General features: G+C 41.3%; 1 protein-coding gene across 3 annotated transcripts in view; it reads left to right on the forward strand.

Annotated features, from left to right (window-relative positions):
- The window catches only part of ITPR2 (inositol 1,4,5-trisphosphate receptor type 2), a 523,170-nt gene that overhangs the window by 448,895 nt on the left and 55,138 nt on the right, over positions 1-19,137 (forward strand). For all 3 annotated transcript variants that reach the window (XM_065887013.1, XM_065887016.1, XM_065887015.1), the window contains 3 exons: positions 479-571; positions 10,859-10,989; positions 12,337-12,502. In XM_065887013.1, coding sequence (XP_065743085.1) covers positions 479-571; positions 10,859-10,989; positions 12,337-12,502 — 390 coding nt within the window. The remainder of the gene's footprint in view (positions 1-478; positions 572-10,858; positions 10,990-12,336; positions 12,503-19,137) is intronic.

Below are 19,137 nucleotides of genomic sequence, written 5' to 3' on the forward strand. Positions count from 1 at the left end.
TCCCTGAGATGTTTGATGGCCTGTTCCCGGGAACCCACAGTTTACCGTTAAGCGATGCCACCTCCTGCTTGCTCTACCTCAGCCATGGGCACCAGTGCCTGAGAGCTCAGGGTTACCAGCTACACTGGGGGAACATGTTTCTGGCATTTCCAAGCCAGAGCCCTGAATGCATTTGGCCATGGGAACATTGTTACACATGGCGGTTAGGGCCTGCAGTGTTAGTAGTTTATCTCAGCCACTTTAGAAAGATAGAACAGGCTTTTAGTGGGTTGGCCCATGCACCTATTCTCTATTTATGAAATTGATTCAGTAGGCAAGACTGTGTTCGGAATTCTACACTGACTTAACTAAAAACTTTAGGAACACAGCTAATTTGGAGTAATAGCACCTTTTATTTATGTGTCTTTGTAATGTGTCTGCTCATTTCTTGTCCCTTGCGTATTTGTCTCTATACCATGTCTCCATTGTGTGTTCTCAGGTAGCAATGCAGTTTCTGCTATGACTTTAACTTCAATCCTGGGAACATGTGAAAAGGACAACTGCTCACCCACAATACCAGCTTCAAATACAGGTCTGTAAAAAGGGCTTCAGGACAGCATGAACTCGATACTTCTGAAGTTATGTTTATTTGATTAAAGTTATTATAGGTTAGAGAGTTGCTCTAAAAATTTCATGGTGAGTTGAAAGAGAAGAATGGAGGGTAAAAGAACCTAAAAGTTTCAAACTAGAGAAAGGATTCTCATATCCGTCATTTTGTATCCTCACCCTGTTCCTTGCGTTATTTGTAATCATGAGAATTTATCAAATTTACCCTGTGGTACATGCTGCTAAAAATTCTGTCACCGTATTGCAAAACCATACCACACTAAGCAAGACCCTTTCCACTGTATAGCCTTTAACTAAGAATATATTGCCTTTAACAGAAGAATCCATCCTTTAACAAAGAATGGAAAAGCGTGGGTTTAGAACTCAAAAAGCTTGGTTATAATCCCTGACCTGCCACTTTCTAGGTCTATGTCTTGCATATGTTATGCAAATTTCCTGGACCTTGTTCAGATGGCTTGTCCTGAAAGAGAGGGAGGAAGGGAGGAAGGGAGGGAGGGAGGGAGAGAGGGAGATCTATCTAGGTACATAGGTAGGCAGATAGATAGATAGATAGATAGATAGATAGATAGATAGATAGGGCATATGATACTTTCCCTGCCTCCAAAGGAACAAATGGAACCATGCATATAAAAAGAATTTTTTAAACTCTAATCTGTTGTCGAAGGATGTGGCAGGAATTTGGAAACTATGGCATGTGTGAAATTTAATGAACTGTAGAAGGAATTAGTGATCTGTTTCCAGAAGCAGCAAAGATTTAGGGAGCATTTAGATATTTCAAGAGTTCTGTGTATAAAAAAGGAATAGATTTAGTCTCTGTTATGTCTACAGAGGGCAAAATCAGACTCAGAGAAAATGAGGGAAGCAAGAGTTAAGCACAGCGTAAGGATGGATTTCCCCACTTCCATCTGGAAGCACATTGTTTGGTCATAATGATAGAGCCTTTTTCCCCAAGTTGCCTTTTGCCTTAAGATGCTGGACTGTTGCTTGAAGTCCAACAAAAACAGACAGTCTCTTCTACTGACTAAATGCTCTATGACTTAAAGGGAGAATTAAACACATGCATATGTTCCATTTCCACGTCCCAGCAGCTCAGGCACTGTAAACAGCTGCCACTCAGACTTCTTTCCCCCCTGACCTCCTGGGTACCCAGTTCAGGCCTATAAACCACAAACCAGCTCCTTCTCTACTTGTGTAGGTTTGCTGTGCTCTGAAGTTTCTAAAATCCCATTACATGCATCCCCTGGCTTATATACCTCCAATTTCTTCAGCTTCCTCACATATTACAGCAATGACTCTTCATGTAACACTCCAAGGCAAGAAGTTGAGTGGTGTGACCATGTTTAGGATGGTGCAGTTTGTAGTCACACCACACGCTTGACCCATATTTGACTGACTCTTGGCTAAAATGCCGTTCTTCACTGGTTCAGCTGTCAAGCCATAATGCCTACTCTGTGCTCACATAATTGGGAGTTTGGGATTTCAAGTATAAAACCATGCATTTATGTCTATCTTTCTGCCAACCCATAATCCCAGGTTGTCCCAGTTTGTCCTGTTGAATAGAGGAGGGACTTCTTGACAGATGATCTCTAGGTTTCAGGTCCCTTCCAGTGCTCACGTGCCATGAGGCTCATGGTATCTTTATGGATCCTGATTCTATTAAGCAGAATATTCGTTCTCTCTCATGTCATCCTCAAGTTTGATAAGCTCTAGAACACGGGTTGGCAAACCTGGGCCGTGGGGAAATATGAATTGTCACCTGTTTCTGTACACCCCTCGGGCTAAGAATGGTTGCAGCTTTTTTTTAAGTTTTTTTTTTTTCTTTAATGAAAAAGATGCAATGGAGACTGTATGTGACCCACAAAGCCTAAAATATTTACCATCTGGCTCTTAACAGAAAAAAAAATTTTGCCAACCTCAAAAGATTTTCATTAAAGGTGCTAGAAATGCTACATGGGGACAGTGCTAAGGACAGAGTCCTTTGGTGTGTGGCCACCAGAAACGTGATTTCAGATTAACATAGTCATTTTTGTGCATTATTCACCCACAAAGAAATCTGCCTTAAATAAACTACCATTTATCCCATGTTCCTCCTTCTTTTAAAAAATATCTCATGAGGCTCCTTCTCAAAGCCTCCTTGCCAAAGCCCAGATACATAATGTTTGCCAATATTCCCAATGTGAAGTTCGTCTGAACCCATACTGGCTTCTCTTGATCCTGACTCCTTCCCGCACTATCCCTTTAATGACGTATCTTATCTGGGGGAGCAGATCAATCTCATTTGTCAGCGGTTTGCAGAATTTGTCATAATCTCAACTTCAGATCTGCAGACGTTTTACTCTTCCCATTTTCCACAATTCAAAAAATCACAGAGAGCTATTTCAAAAACTCAGACATAGTTTAAGTAGCTGGCTAGATTTAAATAGCTCTTAGGATCTGTTGGCCACCTTGAGCATCAATTTATTGTTATAAGTACTTATCTCTTTTAATTCAACATTCTTTCTCTGTGACAGAGTATGAAAAAGAGTATGTTAAAAAATTTACTTCCTTGTTAGCATGAGCATTTTAACAACATGGTCCCAAGTAGAGTAACCCTATTTCTGCCTTGCTCTTCTAAAAATTATTTCCTTTTTTTAAAAAACAAATACACTGGGCTTCCCTGGTGGCGCAGTGGTTGAGAGTCCGCCTGCCGATGCAGGGGACACAGGTTCGTGCCCCGGTCTGGGAAGATCCCACATGCCGCGGAGTGGCTGGGCCCGTGAGCCATGGCCGCTGGGCCTGCGCGTGCGGAAGCTGTGCTCCGCAACGGGAGAGGCCTCAACAGTGAGAAGCCCGCGTACCGCAAAAAAAAAAAAAAACAAATAACACTGTAACAGTGGTTTGATTTTAAGAGCAAAATATTGGTTTGCCAGTGAACGAAAAACAAAGCTAGTGTTCCTCCTGCCGGAGTCTATAAAGGCGGCTGACCCAGGGCCCCAGCACAGCAGCTGAGCCAGCAGTGCTCATCCAGCCCTAAGGTACAGTGAGGATGCTGCTGAAGCCCCCTCTCCGAGAATGAGATCCTCTCGGTCATACACGTATGGACACATCCCAGGATGTTGCCGCCCAACCCTGTGCAAGTCTGCAAAGCTTAGGCTTTATAGAATTTCCCAGGCATTGTTGTAGATGCTCAACCAGGTATTCTAGTGTCATTGTTTCATACAGTCTTACTCATGGTGACATTTTGATCTTGACATTTAACAGAATGAAGTGAGTGTTTTTGTAAAATAGGAATTTAGTTAAGTCAGATCAGTACAGATCCTCAACGATGATGACGATGATGATATTAATAATTATAAAAACTCTGTGTATTCATTCATTCATACAGCAATATTTGTTGAGCCTCTACTGTGGGCCAGCCGCCATATTCAAGACAGCGTTGAGTAAAGAAATAATCCTTGACATTATGAAACTATAAAATAGTGAGGGAAGCATAAAAAGTTACAAAATACGTGACTGCAAATGGTGCTATGATAGGTAATCACAAGAGAGCCTAGCTGTAGATAAACAGAGAGGCCCTTCTCGGGAGGGATTCTTTAAACTGAGACTTGGAGGGTGAAAGACCAAGAGAAAGAAGGAGCTGTTCTGAGCCCAGGGAACAGCATGAGTGAAGGCCCTGAAGCATGTCCAAGGATAGATAGATTCTGCTAACTATCCTCATATTATAGGTAAAAACACTGAAGGACAGAGACATTACCTTCACAGCTAGTAAATCTAGATCTCTGATTCCAAGGCCTGTGCTCCAACCTTCTAAATTTTATTGCCTCCTAATTAAAGGACTAATCTCTATAAATTATTTCTTTCCTAACCAAAATCTAGAGATGGTTAAAATTCTGCCTAATATTGCCTTCCTCATAGAATGCTTGGATAGATGTTCGTTATGCGTATTGTCTCCTGAAGGCAATTTCTTAAAAAAAAAGTAAATCTTCTCTATTATGTATTTATCAACTGGAGTTGATTCTCTCCTCTCTTCTCCAGACATTTGACAATGTCTGGAGACATTTTTGGTTGTCATAATTCTGGGAGGAGTTTTACTAGCATCTAGCAAACGAGTAGGGGCCAGGGATGCTGCTAAACATCTCACAATGCAGAGGACAACTCCCCCCCAACCAAGAATTATTCAGCCCCAAATGTCTACAGTGTTGAGGCTGAGAAAGTCTGTTCTGTCACAGGGTCTGTTTGGATATTGGTTTATACCTCCGAATGCAAACGCATTACGAATGCAAACGCATTAAAGACTTCCCATAATACTGCTATCACCCGTCATTTTCACCTAATACATTACACAAAGAACAGAACTTCCCTTTTCTCTATGGACAAAAGAGGACAATTCTTCCAGTTGTATTGCCCCAGGGGCAAAGTCTGCATTTTTTTTTTTAGACTGACCTGAACTGGGAGCTGTGGGAGCTGCAGGGAAAGCTCCCAGAGTAAGGAGGAAAGAATCCTGGAGGGATTTCAGCACTGAAGGTGTGACAGAGACACTGGTGGGATCCAGAGATGGTGGCAGTAGCTTTTCACGATTAGGGATCATTTGTAAATCAGTATTAAAAGCTACAGGAAAGTCTGTATTAATCTGCTCTTTCTTCTGTGACCTTCTTACATTTGACATGGTAAATGATAAAATCCATTTGATTGAAAACTCTGCGGATCTGACCTTGTAACCCCTGCCACCTTTAAATCTTGGCCACGTGTGTCTAACTGCAAAAGTAGAATGAAAGCCAGAACCTGGTGTTTGTGGGGCAGCTTGTGTTGCTTAGATGTAAAAATAACTTTGCTGTGTCTAAGACCAGGATGAAAATTTTTTTTTAATTTACTTATTTTATTTACATTTTATTTTTTGGCTGCATTGGGTCTTCGTTGCTGCATGCGGGTGAGCGGGGGCTACTCTTTATTGTGGTGTGCGGGCCTCTCATTGCGATGGCTTCTCTTGTTGCTGAGCACGGGCTCTAGGCTCACAGGCTCCATAGTTGTGGCACACGGGCTTAGTTGCTCCATGGCATGTGGGATCTTCCCGGACCAGGGCTCGAACCCGTGTCCCCTGCATTGGCAGGCGGATTCTTAACCACTGCGCCACCAGGGAAGCCCCAGGATGAAATTTGAATTTGCAATCCCTAGCGTGCATTTGTGAAGGCCTTGGTTTGTTACCTAGTGAACAGCAGGTCCGCATTACAGAAGGCCCAGACACGCGCAGTAGCATGATAACAAGCCTCGGGGAGTGGAAGGCTGAGCAGCCAGCTGCTGCGGAGGCTCCGTAGGTGCGGGTAGAGTCATCCTCCCAGAGGCAGCGAATTCTCATGGCAACTGGCAACTGACTGCAGTTGAATAAAAAAACAGAAATCTTTTATTTCATTTGCTGCAGACCTCCCTGACTTCCTAGACAAAAATGTTCTCCTAAAAAAAAAACCCAAAACTGATTTTCTAGAAAAGTAAGGAGTTTTTGAGGCAAAAAAATTACTTGCAGTTATTTTCTAAGTAAAAATCATTTGAATGTACAGGATAAAAGAGGTTTACAGATGTCCGACATTTATGAGTTATTCAAATTGAATATATTTTGGTATTTTACTTTAGTAAAAAAGATTGAGGTATAGCAGAACTGGTCAGTCTTTATGTCACACTACCTTTGACTTCCTACTGGGTGCCCCGTGTTTTTAATTTTTTTTTCCTAACGTTTTTTAAAATCAGCAATTCCATATTGAGGTGATTGTGATTAAAGGTTAAGGCCAAGAAACAAGAGGTTCTCAGTTGTACTCAGAATTTCAAATATGTCTCAATGACAATCTATTGCTTCTAAGAAACCATTAAAAAAGGAATTAATTGTTAAAGCAGAAAAAAATGACATTAATAAATACTTTTATTTATGCATGTCCAGAAAAATTTATAGACTAACACCTCAGATCGGGGGAAGTATTTCAGAGTCAATAGAATATATTTTTATTCCTTTCTTCATATGAGACACCCCTATTATGAACTAAGAAAAAATCCTTTCTAATACTCCTAAACTGAAAATGAGGATAATTTAACCTCATATTGTTTAAGTATAGAATTTGTTGGTTATATTAAAACTATAACTTTGCATGAGATTTGACAGCCATCTATCAATAATAATGCTAATTATGATACTTGGAATTTATTACACCCCTAAATATATGCCAAGCAATGTTCTAAGTTCTTTACATGAATATACTTAGTTCTTTTAAAATGTCTTCACATTAAAGTCTATTTCCACTAATTCTTCCTTTTTGCATATAAACAAGGACGTGTCCTCTCACTTCTTTTATAACCACCTCTGTTTTCATCCTTACCCCCTTGCCACCATTAGCTAGATCATTATTCTTGCACCTGAAATCTTTTCCTTGCTACCATCTGTTCTCTTTCTTCTTATATACACTCTTGGGTCCTAACTGAACCTTCTTCTGCATTCTCTTATCCCCCCAAACTAATATCCTCTTAATCTCCTTCCTTTCAGTACTGAATTCTTCTATAAAACAATTGACCTACACTCTCTCCTTCAATTTCTGAATCAACCATCTTCTCTTAAACTATTTGCCATCTTCCTATGACATCTTCCTATGCTTTTCCTGATGACCTAATTGTTAAATCCAGTGACCTTTTCTTGTTTCTCATTGCCTTTGACCCTTCTGTAGCTGATGTTTTTTGATACTCTCTTCATCTTTAAATTATTGTCTTCCTTAATTCTGGATCACAGTACTCTCCCAGCTCTTGTCCTCTCTAGCCTTTTAAAAGTCTTCTTGTCCAATAAACGTAAAAATCATCTGAGATTCTTTCCTTGTCTTTATCAAAGCCCCGGCATCCAGTTCTTCCTTCCAGATGGTCTGTTTCTGTAGTTTAGTGAGACCATCCTTTCCCAGGTCACCGCTGGCTGGAAGCTTCAGTCTGATACTTCACGTTGCCGTCTCCTTCATACCAAGTCCCGTCAGCTCCCGATCTTTCATCCTTTCCATTCTCACAGCCATTACTCTGGTTGAGGCTCATAGCACATCATGCCTGAATTATTGCAGCTGCCTCCTAAGTGGTCTTTCTACCTCCAATTATTCTCTCCTCCTCAATTTACCCACTATATCACCACTAGGCTACTTGTCAGAAATCACTGATTTGAATATGTCCTTCCCTACCCACAACTCAAGGTGTCCACGATGCTCCGTTACGTGCCAACTAAAATCCAAACTCCCTAGAGCTTTTCAGAGAGCTGCCAGTTTATCTCCAGCCATATCTTACACTCCTCTACATACTGGTATTATTGGCTCTTCATCATATAAGCAATTTTTTTTAACTCCGGGGCTCTCTGCCTGTGCCATGTGAAATGCCTATCTACTGCTGTCTTAGTCCATTGAGGGACTCCCCTCTCATTATCCTTAGTATTAAAAGTTCTCTCTCTATTCTGATCTCTTTGCACCGCTCTTGTGGCTTTTATCGTGTGTTAATTTGTCTTGTTATTTAAGTTCATGTTTTATCTCATACTGCTTTGCCAACTAGATGCTAAATCACCTTTCTTCTGTTTAAAATTCTCCAGTGACTCCCCATAGCTTTCAGGGTAAAGTTTAAACCCTTCAGCTTGGTGTATGATTCTCTCCATAATCTGGCCCTACCTACTTCTCTTCTTACAGCTCCTGCACTCATCTGCATATCCCAGAGGCCCTGGCATCCCAATCCACCTGCCATTCCCCAGACACTCCAGATGTGTTTTCATGCCTGTTTGCCTTTGCTCATCCCATTTTATCTGCCTGGAATGTCTTCACTGATCTTACTGGCCAACCATGCCCTCTTTCAGTATTCAGCCCAGGTGCCCCCTCCTTTAGGATGCTACCCCTGACGCCCCAGCCCATGAGATGCTCATCCATCCTGCTTCCTTAGTACCCATGGTACTGCACTGCCTTTGTTCATCTACCACCCACATTTCCTAGGGGACCATAAGTTTCCTGGGGGCTGCAGCACTTTCATCTCCCCACTTGTATTTCTAGCACCTAATGCAAGGGCTCTTGATATATTGAAATGAAGCAGGTTTGGCATGGGGAGAGCTGCTTATGTAGATAGGTCTCCACAGGGTGGCATTTATTTAGGTGAATTCATCCTGACTCAGGGCCTGGCTCTCAGCCTGAAGGCCTGGGAACTTGGCTTAACATATTATGAGTAGATCCGTCTCACAAAGGTAAAACCTTATTAACCAAGCTCCTAGAGGCTACTGTGTAAAACTGGCATGCCCAAGCACTAGTTATGGAGTGAGTGGACTGGACTATGGCTGACATTGACCCTGACCTGGGCACTCTCCCGCTGTTTACATTGTCACACAGAAAGCCAATTCTCTTTATGTATTTGCAGCCAATCTATTTTATTTCACAATGGCTAATCATGTGAATTGTGTGTGGATTTTACTAGCTCACCTCTTATTAAAGAGCAAACAACCTCACTTCTGAATTAGTGGGGAGAGATGGGAGCACTTTCCTGTAGCTTCCATCAACTGATTAATCTGGCACTTAATCAGTCTTTAGTAAACATTGGTGTCATATGACCAGGTAGTTGCTGATTAAATAAACGAATGCAGATCCTGCCACTGGATAGAAGATTGATTGAACATCTAACCGTGGCAAAGTAGTATATAGACATACTGCACGTGACTGCATTGCTGGAAAACCATATATCTCTTCAAAAATTCCTTTAACTCTCATACACATTTCTGACTATTTTCTTCGCATTCTTCCTAGCCAGCACCACCACCAGGTGTCGGGGACCTAACCAAGCACTGTGCAGACTGCGCTTTCTCACTGTCTGCTCTGCCTTTCTTGCCTCTTCTGCTGTTCTGACAGCTGGCACCACAAGCTTTACTTCTTCCTCCTTTGTCCTGTCTCCAAACGCGGTTTTATTTCTTCTACTTTCTAAGTCAGAATGTGCCTTGGTGCTCACCTCTACGGGAGGTGGTCCAGCACAGACTCTGCTGGTATCTTTGATGCTGCATTTGATGCTTGCCCATCTCTGACTTCCACCCTCGTCTTGAGGAGTATGTTTTAGAAAGAAGCAGCTCTGAATAAAGGGAAAATGCCGATCCCTCGTCCATGTGATGTTGAAGTCAGCTTACAAGAAGAAAATCAACCTTTTCATAACAAAGTACCAGACAGGCTATTTGTAGTGGATCAGGTACACAAAATTATCAAGAGAAGGGTTCTCTTTCTTTTTCCTTTGGTGGTGGTTGTTTTTACATTCACACCGTGACATGCAGACTGGCTACACCATTCCAAAATTCAGTGCCACTATGGTTCTTTAATCTTGTCACAAGAAAAGTACATTTCTGCTCACTTAATTTAGGAAATCCTGATTCTAGTATCCAATTTGGTGTGAATTTTTTATTATTTTAAATGACTGAGAGATTACTACCATATTTGGTAACTATCTTTAAACAAAATAAGACTAGGAATTTTTCTGCACGTGATACTTTTTTATCTCTCTCCGTTTGTCCCTAAATATTTTCACATAAACACATTCACATAAAATAAATTATTTACATGAAATAAATTGTTTACATAAATGCATCGTGCTTCTTATCTGTAGCTCCATGCTGGTCATTCAGAAAGCTTAGACACTTACTAAAGAAATGAAATAGCATTTGCCCCAATTTGTGAGCCCTTAACTTACTATGGGTATGCCAATCTCTGTACAAAGTGTTTTACATACCTTAAATATAATCCTTAAATAACCCTCTGGAGGGTTTAGTCCTTAAACAGACCCCCCCCCCCACCCATTTTACAGATGAGGACGTTGAGATTAAGTAACTTGCCCAAGTCCCAGTTCTGGAACAGAGTAGAATTTAAAGCTGGGTTCACCTAGCTTCCTTGTACAAGCTCTTTCCCACCCCCCCAATACTTTTGCTTCCTGGGTGAGTTAACTGTGTTTTCAGAAGGTCTCACTGAAATCTCCCCACATCACGACAATGCACAATGAATATTAGCTTTCTTATATTCTGTCCTTTTCATTCTGTCATTTTCCACCGATGGAAGAAAAAATGATTTGGGGGTATTATATGCGTGCTTTATGAATCTGTGTCAGTCACGGGCTTTACGGGCTGCCGCATGGAAAATAATGTGTTATATCCCTTCAGAAAACTGTGTCCTGACACAGTTATAAAGAAATAGATCTTTGACAGTACATAAGAGTGTGTTTTAAAAGCATGAGGTTGCTGTACTGTTTGACTTGTTTGTTTTTGTAGCTGCTGAGGAATATGAAGATGGAATTGAAAGAACGTGTGACACCCTCCTTATGTGCATTGTGACTGTCCTGAACCAGGGCCTCAGGAACGGCGGCGGCGTGGGAGATGTGCTGAGAAGACCCTCAAAAGAAGTAAAAGCTGGAGAAAAATGGTTTTTCAAGAAGCACATGATCTTGTTTTAACCTTTCTTAACAGCATGTACAATATGGTTTTTGTTTTCAGGGTACTGTATGTTATGTTGTTTGCTTTAACAGTATCACGGTGGCCATTGAAACCAATTCGTTGTATACTGGGATTACATAGAAACAGCTAATGTGCTAGAAATCTATGTATGTTAGTAGGGTCATGAACTCTGTACACCTTTGAACTGTGGACAGAGTTATATTCGACTATATATATTTCGACTATAGTCTTTATGGAGGAGTTGATTGTTACGTAAATAACAGAAACCAGGCTGCCTTTTGTCTGTCAGGTTTCTCGGGCATGAAGATTTACTCTTTGCCTCTGAATAGGAACAGCCTCTATTATTTATCGATGAGGAATATCAAATCTGAACAAATTCTAACAGGATTTCGTATATTCAAATGGCAAGGCTGAAAAATTTCTCATTGGATACAAGGTCTCAAGGGCCACGCTGGGAGCTTGAATAATCTCAGTCCTCCAACAGGCCAGCCGTATCACGTTGTCCGTTCATCTCATGTTTCCTCATCTATGAAACATCTAGGCTATCTGATCTCTAATGTGTATTTTAATACCATTTGTCAAGTAGAAATAAGCCTGAGTTGAATGTACTTAACTCTATAAGGCCAAGAACAAAATCGACTCCAGAAATGGACGGATCATTAGATCCTCCTCGAATCTCTGATCTCTGACCTTCGGGACTGGTATTTGTCTACCTTTTGTGCAGCTTCTGGGATAGGGGCCCACTGCACCAAAATGCATTTAGCACAATGACATGTAAAGTGGTTTTTAATACACAGTAAGTCCCTCCCTTGGAGAGGAAAAGTGCAAGTCCTAGGGAATGGGAGGGGTCTGGGAACAGACTGGAAAGTTTTCCTCACAACACTTAAAGAAAACGAAGATCGGGGCTTCCCTGGTGGCGCGGTGGTTGAGAGTCTGCCTGCCGATGCAGGGGACACGGGTCCGTGCCCTGGTCCGGGAGGATCCCACATGCCGCGGAGCGGCTGGGCCCGTGAGCCATGGCCGCTGAGCCTGCGCGTCCGGAGCCTGTGCTTTGCAATGGGAGAGGCCACAGAAGTGAGAGACCCGTGTACCGAAAAAAACAAAAAAAAAAGAAAACGAAGATAGAAAGTGGGTCTTATTTTTCCAACTTGGAATACTATTCATATTTAGCAAACAATGACTGAATATATACTTTCTGCTAGACGATATGCTCAATCAACATGCCTTGAAAATGTGTGTATATGTATATATACACGATGGGCTTTTTTTTAATGTTTTAAAATTTTTTATTTCAGGAACCCTTGTTTGCTGCCCGAGTGGTGTATGACCTTCTTTTTTATTTCATTGTCATCATTATCGTTCTTAACTTGATTTTTGGGGTTATCATTGATACTTTTGCGGATCTCAGAAGTGAAAAACAGAAAAAAGAAGAAATTCTAAAGACAACCTGCTTCATCTGTGGTAAGTGTTCTCCAGATACTATAATAATAGAGAAAGAAACTGCCCAGTAGAAAGGAGGGACTAGAATGATTTTTGTTTGCCATGCTTTGGGAAAAATTATTTCAAAATGAAAGCTGGACAAAATTCAGATGATGTAACTGAGAGTTGGACTGGGATACTCTGCTTCCAGAAAAAGCAGAAGAATTACATCCCAAAGCTAACTCGCCATTATTTCTGCAATTTGTGTGATTCTCTGACTATAGTATGTGTTACAAAATACCAAAAGGTTCCACCAACTGGCAAACAGATTTTTAATCACAATAACATATTGATTAAACAATAGAATGATTTTTATTGTATTTTGTTAGGTTATGGATCCAATATGCACCAGCTTGAACTTCTACTCACTGGCAGCACTTCGGTTTTGATTCTGAACTGTGGTTTCTCTCAATTTCTGCCACTCTCTCCCTCCCTCCCTCTCTCTCTCACACCCTGTCCTCCTCTTCTTCTATCGTTAGCTCTCTCAGGCCCACCCAACCTCCTCTTTGTCCTCATTATTTCCTTTGGCTCTATCCTCTGCTTCATAGACCTTAGCCCTTTCTGGCTTTAGTCGTCTCTGTAGCTGGCTTAGTCGCCCTAGGATCCTTCCCCCTCCTTGAATAATCACCGACTCCTGGTGATACTCACCATCTATTTTTCCACGTCAAGCTGAAGAATCTTTTTGATAAAAGTCACGAAACAAACATAAGGGCCTCACTACGATGTTTATTCTATATAACTTAAACTGGACCCGCAATAAATCCCCTTCCTTCCTTGGTTCACCTTTTATCAACTGTCTCATTTCCCTGAATGGTTCTTCCAAGCCTTTCCAGCATCCCTCCAACAGGTGGGAGTATGCCAGATATTAACCTGTGATCATGAGCTCTATTCCAAGAAAACAAACACAAATTAGACATGCCCTTCGGGGTGTCCACAATCTGTTGTGGAATACAGACACAGTAAATATCAGTGCTATCTAATGCATTAAGGGAAATGATGGAGAAGTTTACAGGTTGTTAACGTCTCGTTGGGTTGTGGTAGGGGGCCGCCGAGGAAGAGTCAAGAAAGGTTTCTTAGAAGAAATGGTGGTGGAGCTGATGGTAAAAGATGGAATGGAGGGACTTGCCTGGTAGTCCAGTGGTTAAGACTCCACGCTGCCAATGCAGGGGGCACGGGTTCGATCCCTGGTTGGGGAACTAATATCCTGCATGCCACATGGCGCGGCCAAAAAAAAAAAAAATGAAAGGAGAGAGCCATATCCAAGTGGGCAGAAGCAGAGTGGCCAGCAGAAGGAGAGGCGTGGAGGGGTGAACAGCATGAGTAGAGTCTTCATTTCCTGTAAACAGCTCTGTGTTTCTGGAGTGTACGTTTCAGAGCAGGGCAATGCCAGCAAAAGAGATTGGCCAGATCATATGTGGCCTTTTATATTAAAAGGCTTGGACTTCATCCTGTGGACTTATAGAAGATGGCGAACAATGAAAGAATTTTAAGTAGAGGATGCAGGGTCTAATTTTTATTTTTGAGCACTGTGGCAGCTATGGGAAGTTGTTCATCAGGGGACAATATTGGAGGCAGGGTAACTAGGTAGAAGGTTATTGCCATAGTAACTAGGTAGAAGGTTATTGCCATAGTCCATGAGAGGTAACAAAACCTTGATCCAGGAGAGGTGGTGGTGGCAGTATTCAGGATTAGAGGACAAAGTTAAGAAATATTGGGGAGATAGAATTTTTAAATCTCAATGGTTTGGTTTGGAATGGATATGAGAGAGCGTGGGTGCCTGGGTGGATGGCTGTACCAACAGCTGAGTTTGAGAATAGAAGAAGAAAAACAATTTTACATAGGCATATACTGAATTTGGCTTTGGAAGTACTGAAATTGAGGTATGTACTGAACAGCCCAGTGGGATACACTCAGCACAGAGGTCAACATATGGGTCTGAGCCTCAGAGAAGGAGACAGTATCGGGGAATCCTCAGCCCGTATGACATAGAAAAAGCTGGAGTGTGGAGGAAGGCTTCCAAGTGAGAGGAGGAGATGATGGGAGCTCACATGGAAAACGTCAGCATTGAAAAGTTGAAAGAGAAAGGGGATCACACACTCACAAAACCTTTCCAGTCTGAATGGTGTGAGGACAACCGGACATGTGTGGCACGTGGAAGTGAGGGGAGAAAGCACCCTTGGGAACAAAAGAATTGATTATCAACTGTGTCAAAGCAGTAACATGAACTGAAGCAGAGCCTTTGAATTTCTCGTTTAGGAGGTTTTAGAGAGGAGTTTCCAGGAAGGTAAGGGCAGATACCAGATTGCACAGTGCTGGGGAGGGACTTACTGGAAGGAAATGACACAAAAAGAAGAGTCTTCTCTTCATATGTCTAGATTAGATGGAGGAACACAAGATTGGCATGGCGCCAGAAAGATGTTGTGCAATTATTGGGAGATTTGGGGAAGAGAGTTATTATATAGAAGGGTGAGTCCCACAGAGGAAGAAAGGTAGTACCTTTGAAGATCTTCCTGTGTCTCATGGTCTTGCCTTTACACTGCTTCCTGGAAGCCTTTTTCTTCACAATCGTAATAACTTATGTCAGCACACTACCTCCGAAACATGAGTTCTTTGGAAAAATCTATCGGTAGACTGAGCTTCATTCTAAGACATGATCCTGTCCCCGCTATTATAACAACAAGAAAACATGAACAGCAAAATAAGCGTGTCACTTCACCCCTATTTCTGCTCCTCTGAGCTTTCCCTTCAATGTCAAAATTCTCTCTGGCTTTTCACAGTTATCAAAAAGCCTGTAGCCTGTAAATTCCTTAAAATACCACAATAACCTTCATCACCAAGTTGAAATGTTTGTCTCAGATCTCATCATGAACTTCCTGCTGACCTTTTCTTCTAGCTCAGATTGCACGTTCTCTGGGTCTATCACAAGGCCCTAGTCGTTCTCCCAACCCCTGGATCAGAGGTTCTGATTTTATCATAGACTCCTTGTCTCTTCCCTCTGCCCTTCTCTTTAGCACCACTTTATGTAGATTATTTCCAAATATGCAGCCAGGGCTCCAACCTCTCTCCAGGCTTTTGTTCTTTATTTTCCGTGGTTGATTGACATTTAAAAAGATATGACTTCCTGGCAGCCAATTTTACCATGTCTGCAAACCGGTGCATCATGCCTTTCCATCTCCTTCCTCTAACCTGGCAACTTATCTTGTCTTCTGTATTGCAATTAATGATACCCCACTGGGCTGGGAACTTCTCCATCACTTTAAGCATCTCCTTTTTCCTCTTCCAGGTGCACTAGTTACTACATGGTAATGAATCTGCTTTCACAGTCTCACTTCCTTCCACATATTCCCACGGCCACACCTTGGTTTTTGAGGCTCACCCTGGCTCATACCCCCCCAAGTGGACTGTTCAGTGCTGCCAGACAGAATTTTCCACTTTGAACTCATTTCCTTACTCAAAAGCCTATCAATAACATTGTACAGTCTATAACTCTAAAATTCTGATTTTCCTGGCATGTAAGCTGCCCCACAATTGGGCCCCTTCTTTTTTGCCTGCCTTTTCATCCACTGTTCTCCCATTTATAGCTCAGGTTCTGGTTCAACTGCATTACTCATCTTTAACTCTCTCTCATGTGTTCTCTGTTATGGTGTTTCTGTTTGGAATACCCAGACTCCTAAGCTGTTGAACTACTGCCCTGTCTCTGAGACCCAGATCTAAAGCCGTTGTTCCGTGAATTCAGCTTCCTCTGGTCTCACTAACCAGAAGCAAACACATCTGCTCCTAGATTTGTCGACCACAATTAGCTGTATAGTACTGTACATATTTTTCATTGTCTCATCTCCTCTGTTGTATACTAGGCCTTATCATATTATAGAAAGTATATGAACTTTACCGTCAAGTAGACATGGGTCTGCACTGGTTCCACATCCTGGCTATGTGGTCTTGGTCAAGTTTCCTTTCACCTTGAAAGTGAGGAATATAATGCTGTGTTTTGGGGTTGTGGTGGGTATAAATGAAATCCTGTCTCTAAAAATTCTTAGCTCCATGCTTAACTGAGAGTAAGCTCTCCATACATGATAACTTCTCGTCTTTAGGAGATCCACATCTACATCTTATCCATTTTTATGCTTCCATAGTGTATATTGGGGATCATTCATAAATATTTGCTTAATGGATGACTATCCAATTAGTCACCTCCAAATTAACATTGTCTCTATATTTATGTGGCTTATAACCTATAAAAGGAAGATAAAGCAAGTAAGTCCTAAATTGCTATATACTGCAGACAAAAAAGTTAGATGCACTAATTCCAAGTTATCCCAAGGTTTGTCACATGTATGGTATTGTTTCTGTGGCACACACATGTCCACAGGGATATAGGGTGATATATCAGAAGGTATTAGATCAACATGGCCTATTTTTCAGAAGCTTCACATTTATTAACAAATTTGAGAGACCATTGAGGTGAATTAACCTGAGAGCAAATTCAAATAGTATTTTTATATTAGAACAAATACTTTGTAAAGTAGAACAAATTTAGTGTGAACATTTGAAATAAAATAGAAACTTACTTAAATATTGAAAAGTGTTTTCAAGCTCTTTTAGCTGCTAATCCCTGTGACCTCAGTAACATAAAGGTTCTTTATTCTCTGCCCTCAAAGGGCAGAAACATGTGGGAAGTGTTGTGATAAAGTATATCTAGATATGCATTCATTCCTGGAATCACTTACCGCATATAAGATCTAATATATACCATATATATTAGAAGAACTTAATTACAAGAATAAACATTCGGGATATTTGGGGGTTGTATTAGTAGGCTATCAAATAGCTGTAATTAATCTAGAAATGGTTCCTGGAGGAGTTCGGTGTTAAATTGTGATCCAAAGGGAGATATAGTATCAAATAACAGAGGAGAGATTCTCCACAGTAGGAGTTGGCCCCAGGAGTATTCCGAGGATGCCCATAGTAGCAACAGAAGAGGTGGGTACTGTGACAGGCAGTGAGAGAAAATGGGACTTTCCTAGCCCCGAAGACAGTGAACCAGATGTTTCAGAGTTGGGATTCAGAAAACAGTTGCTAGTGGTCCAGAAGGTGGTCATGATGAGGTGATGATGAGCACATGACAGAGCTGAAGCAGTAAGCGTGGAAACAGATCGACTCTGTTGTCCGCATTAACTATTAATTTTGAATTACTAGAGGTGAAAAATCCAGTGAAAAGGAGATGTCAACAGACCAGGTGTGACAAAATAACAAAATGGAGAAAGGATTTGATGATAGGTCAGAACTCCTATCATAGGAGGGTCAGGTTCCTAGAATTTTCTAGATGATTTAATAGGATATAAAGGCTAAATTGTGAGGGGGGCCATCTAGGTTCTTCTCTTGGTAATTAGTCCCTTCTCTATACTTTGCGCATTATTTTATTATCTTTATTGTCTATACTTATGCGTGAAAGTCATTCATTCACCTATTTGTTCAACCGTTACTTACTGAGCATCTACTAAGTGCTAGGGTATTGCAGTGAACAAAAACAGACAAAAAACACTTCCATCATGGAACTTATTTTCCAGCATACATAGAATGTCAAATGATGACTATGGAGAAAAATAAAGCAGAGGAGAGGAATGTGGATGCCTGGCTAGTGAGTGGGTATGTTCCCTTACCTTAGTCATACTGGGTGGGAAACACAACATAAGTGTAGTCTTAACATTTTTCCTGAAAAGTTTGTATTGAGCTCACAGAGCTCCTCTTACCCTTCCTTTCTTTCTCCCTTGGTTGTCTCATCTGATGCTCTGGCTTTCATTGTTCATTTTATGTCATTTATCCTTGGACTAGTGGAGTTATATCTTGAATGCTGTTTGGAATTTCCAGCTTCCTGCCTAACATCCCAACATTGGTTGTTCCGTAGGCATCTTAAACTCAACACATCTAAAATCAAATACATCCTCCCTTTAAAATCTCTTCCTTCTATTTTTTTTCCTCTTGATTTAGTGATACTACCTTAAACTTGGTCATTCAAGTCAGAATATCGAGTAGTCCTTGATTCCTCCTAAATTGGTGCCTCTAATCGGACATCAAGCCCTCTTCAGTTTCTACCCCAGAGTCCTCTTCAATCTTTATTATTGATACATTCAATTATTCTGTGAACTCTAGTTGAATGCCTACTGTTTTCCAGCTACTATGCCAGGTGCCGGTAATACAAGAATAAATCAGACAAAGTAGTAGAGCCTAAGATAGAAACAGACAAATTTTCATAGCAAAGACACAGAGAGGACCAACCAAGGGAGTCAGAGCTGTGGCAGTGGTTGAGTTGGCTCTTGGAGAAGAAATTCTTGTCAAGTGGGAAAGAGACTAGATGGGGGCGTAGAGTTTTCAGAGGAGTTGGTGTGTTTGGAGAATGGTGAGAAAGTCAGAGTGACTACAAGACATGTGCACAGAGTGGATAGTCAGTGCATGAGTCTGAGGGCGACTTCAAGTTCACTGGTGGACAGGGATTTCATTAACAGAGGGGAAGAAGAAGGGCTAAAGAAACAACTCTTTGATGAGTTGAGTTTGACATGCCCATAAGTTATCCAGGAGGCAGCGGGAAGTAGAATGTAAAGTTGAGAAGAAGGGTCAGT

Source organism: Phocoena phocoena, chromosome 11, assembly GCF_963924675.1.
Source record: "Phocoena phocoena chromosome 11, mPhoPho1.1, whole genome shotgun sequence".
Taxonomy (NCBI): domain Eukaryota; kingdom Metazoa; phylum Chordata; class Mammalia; order Artiodactyla; family Phocoenidae; genus Phocoena; species Phocoena phocoena.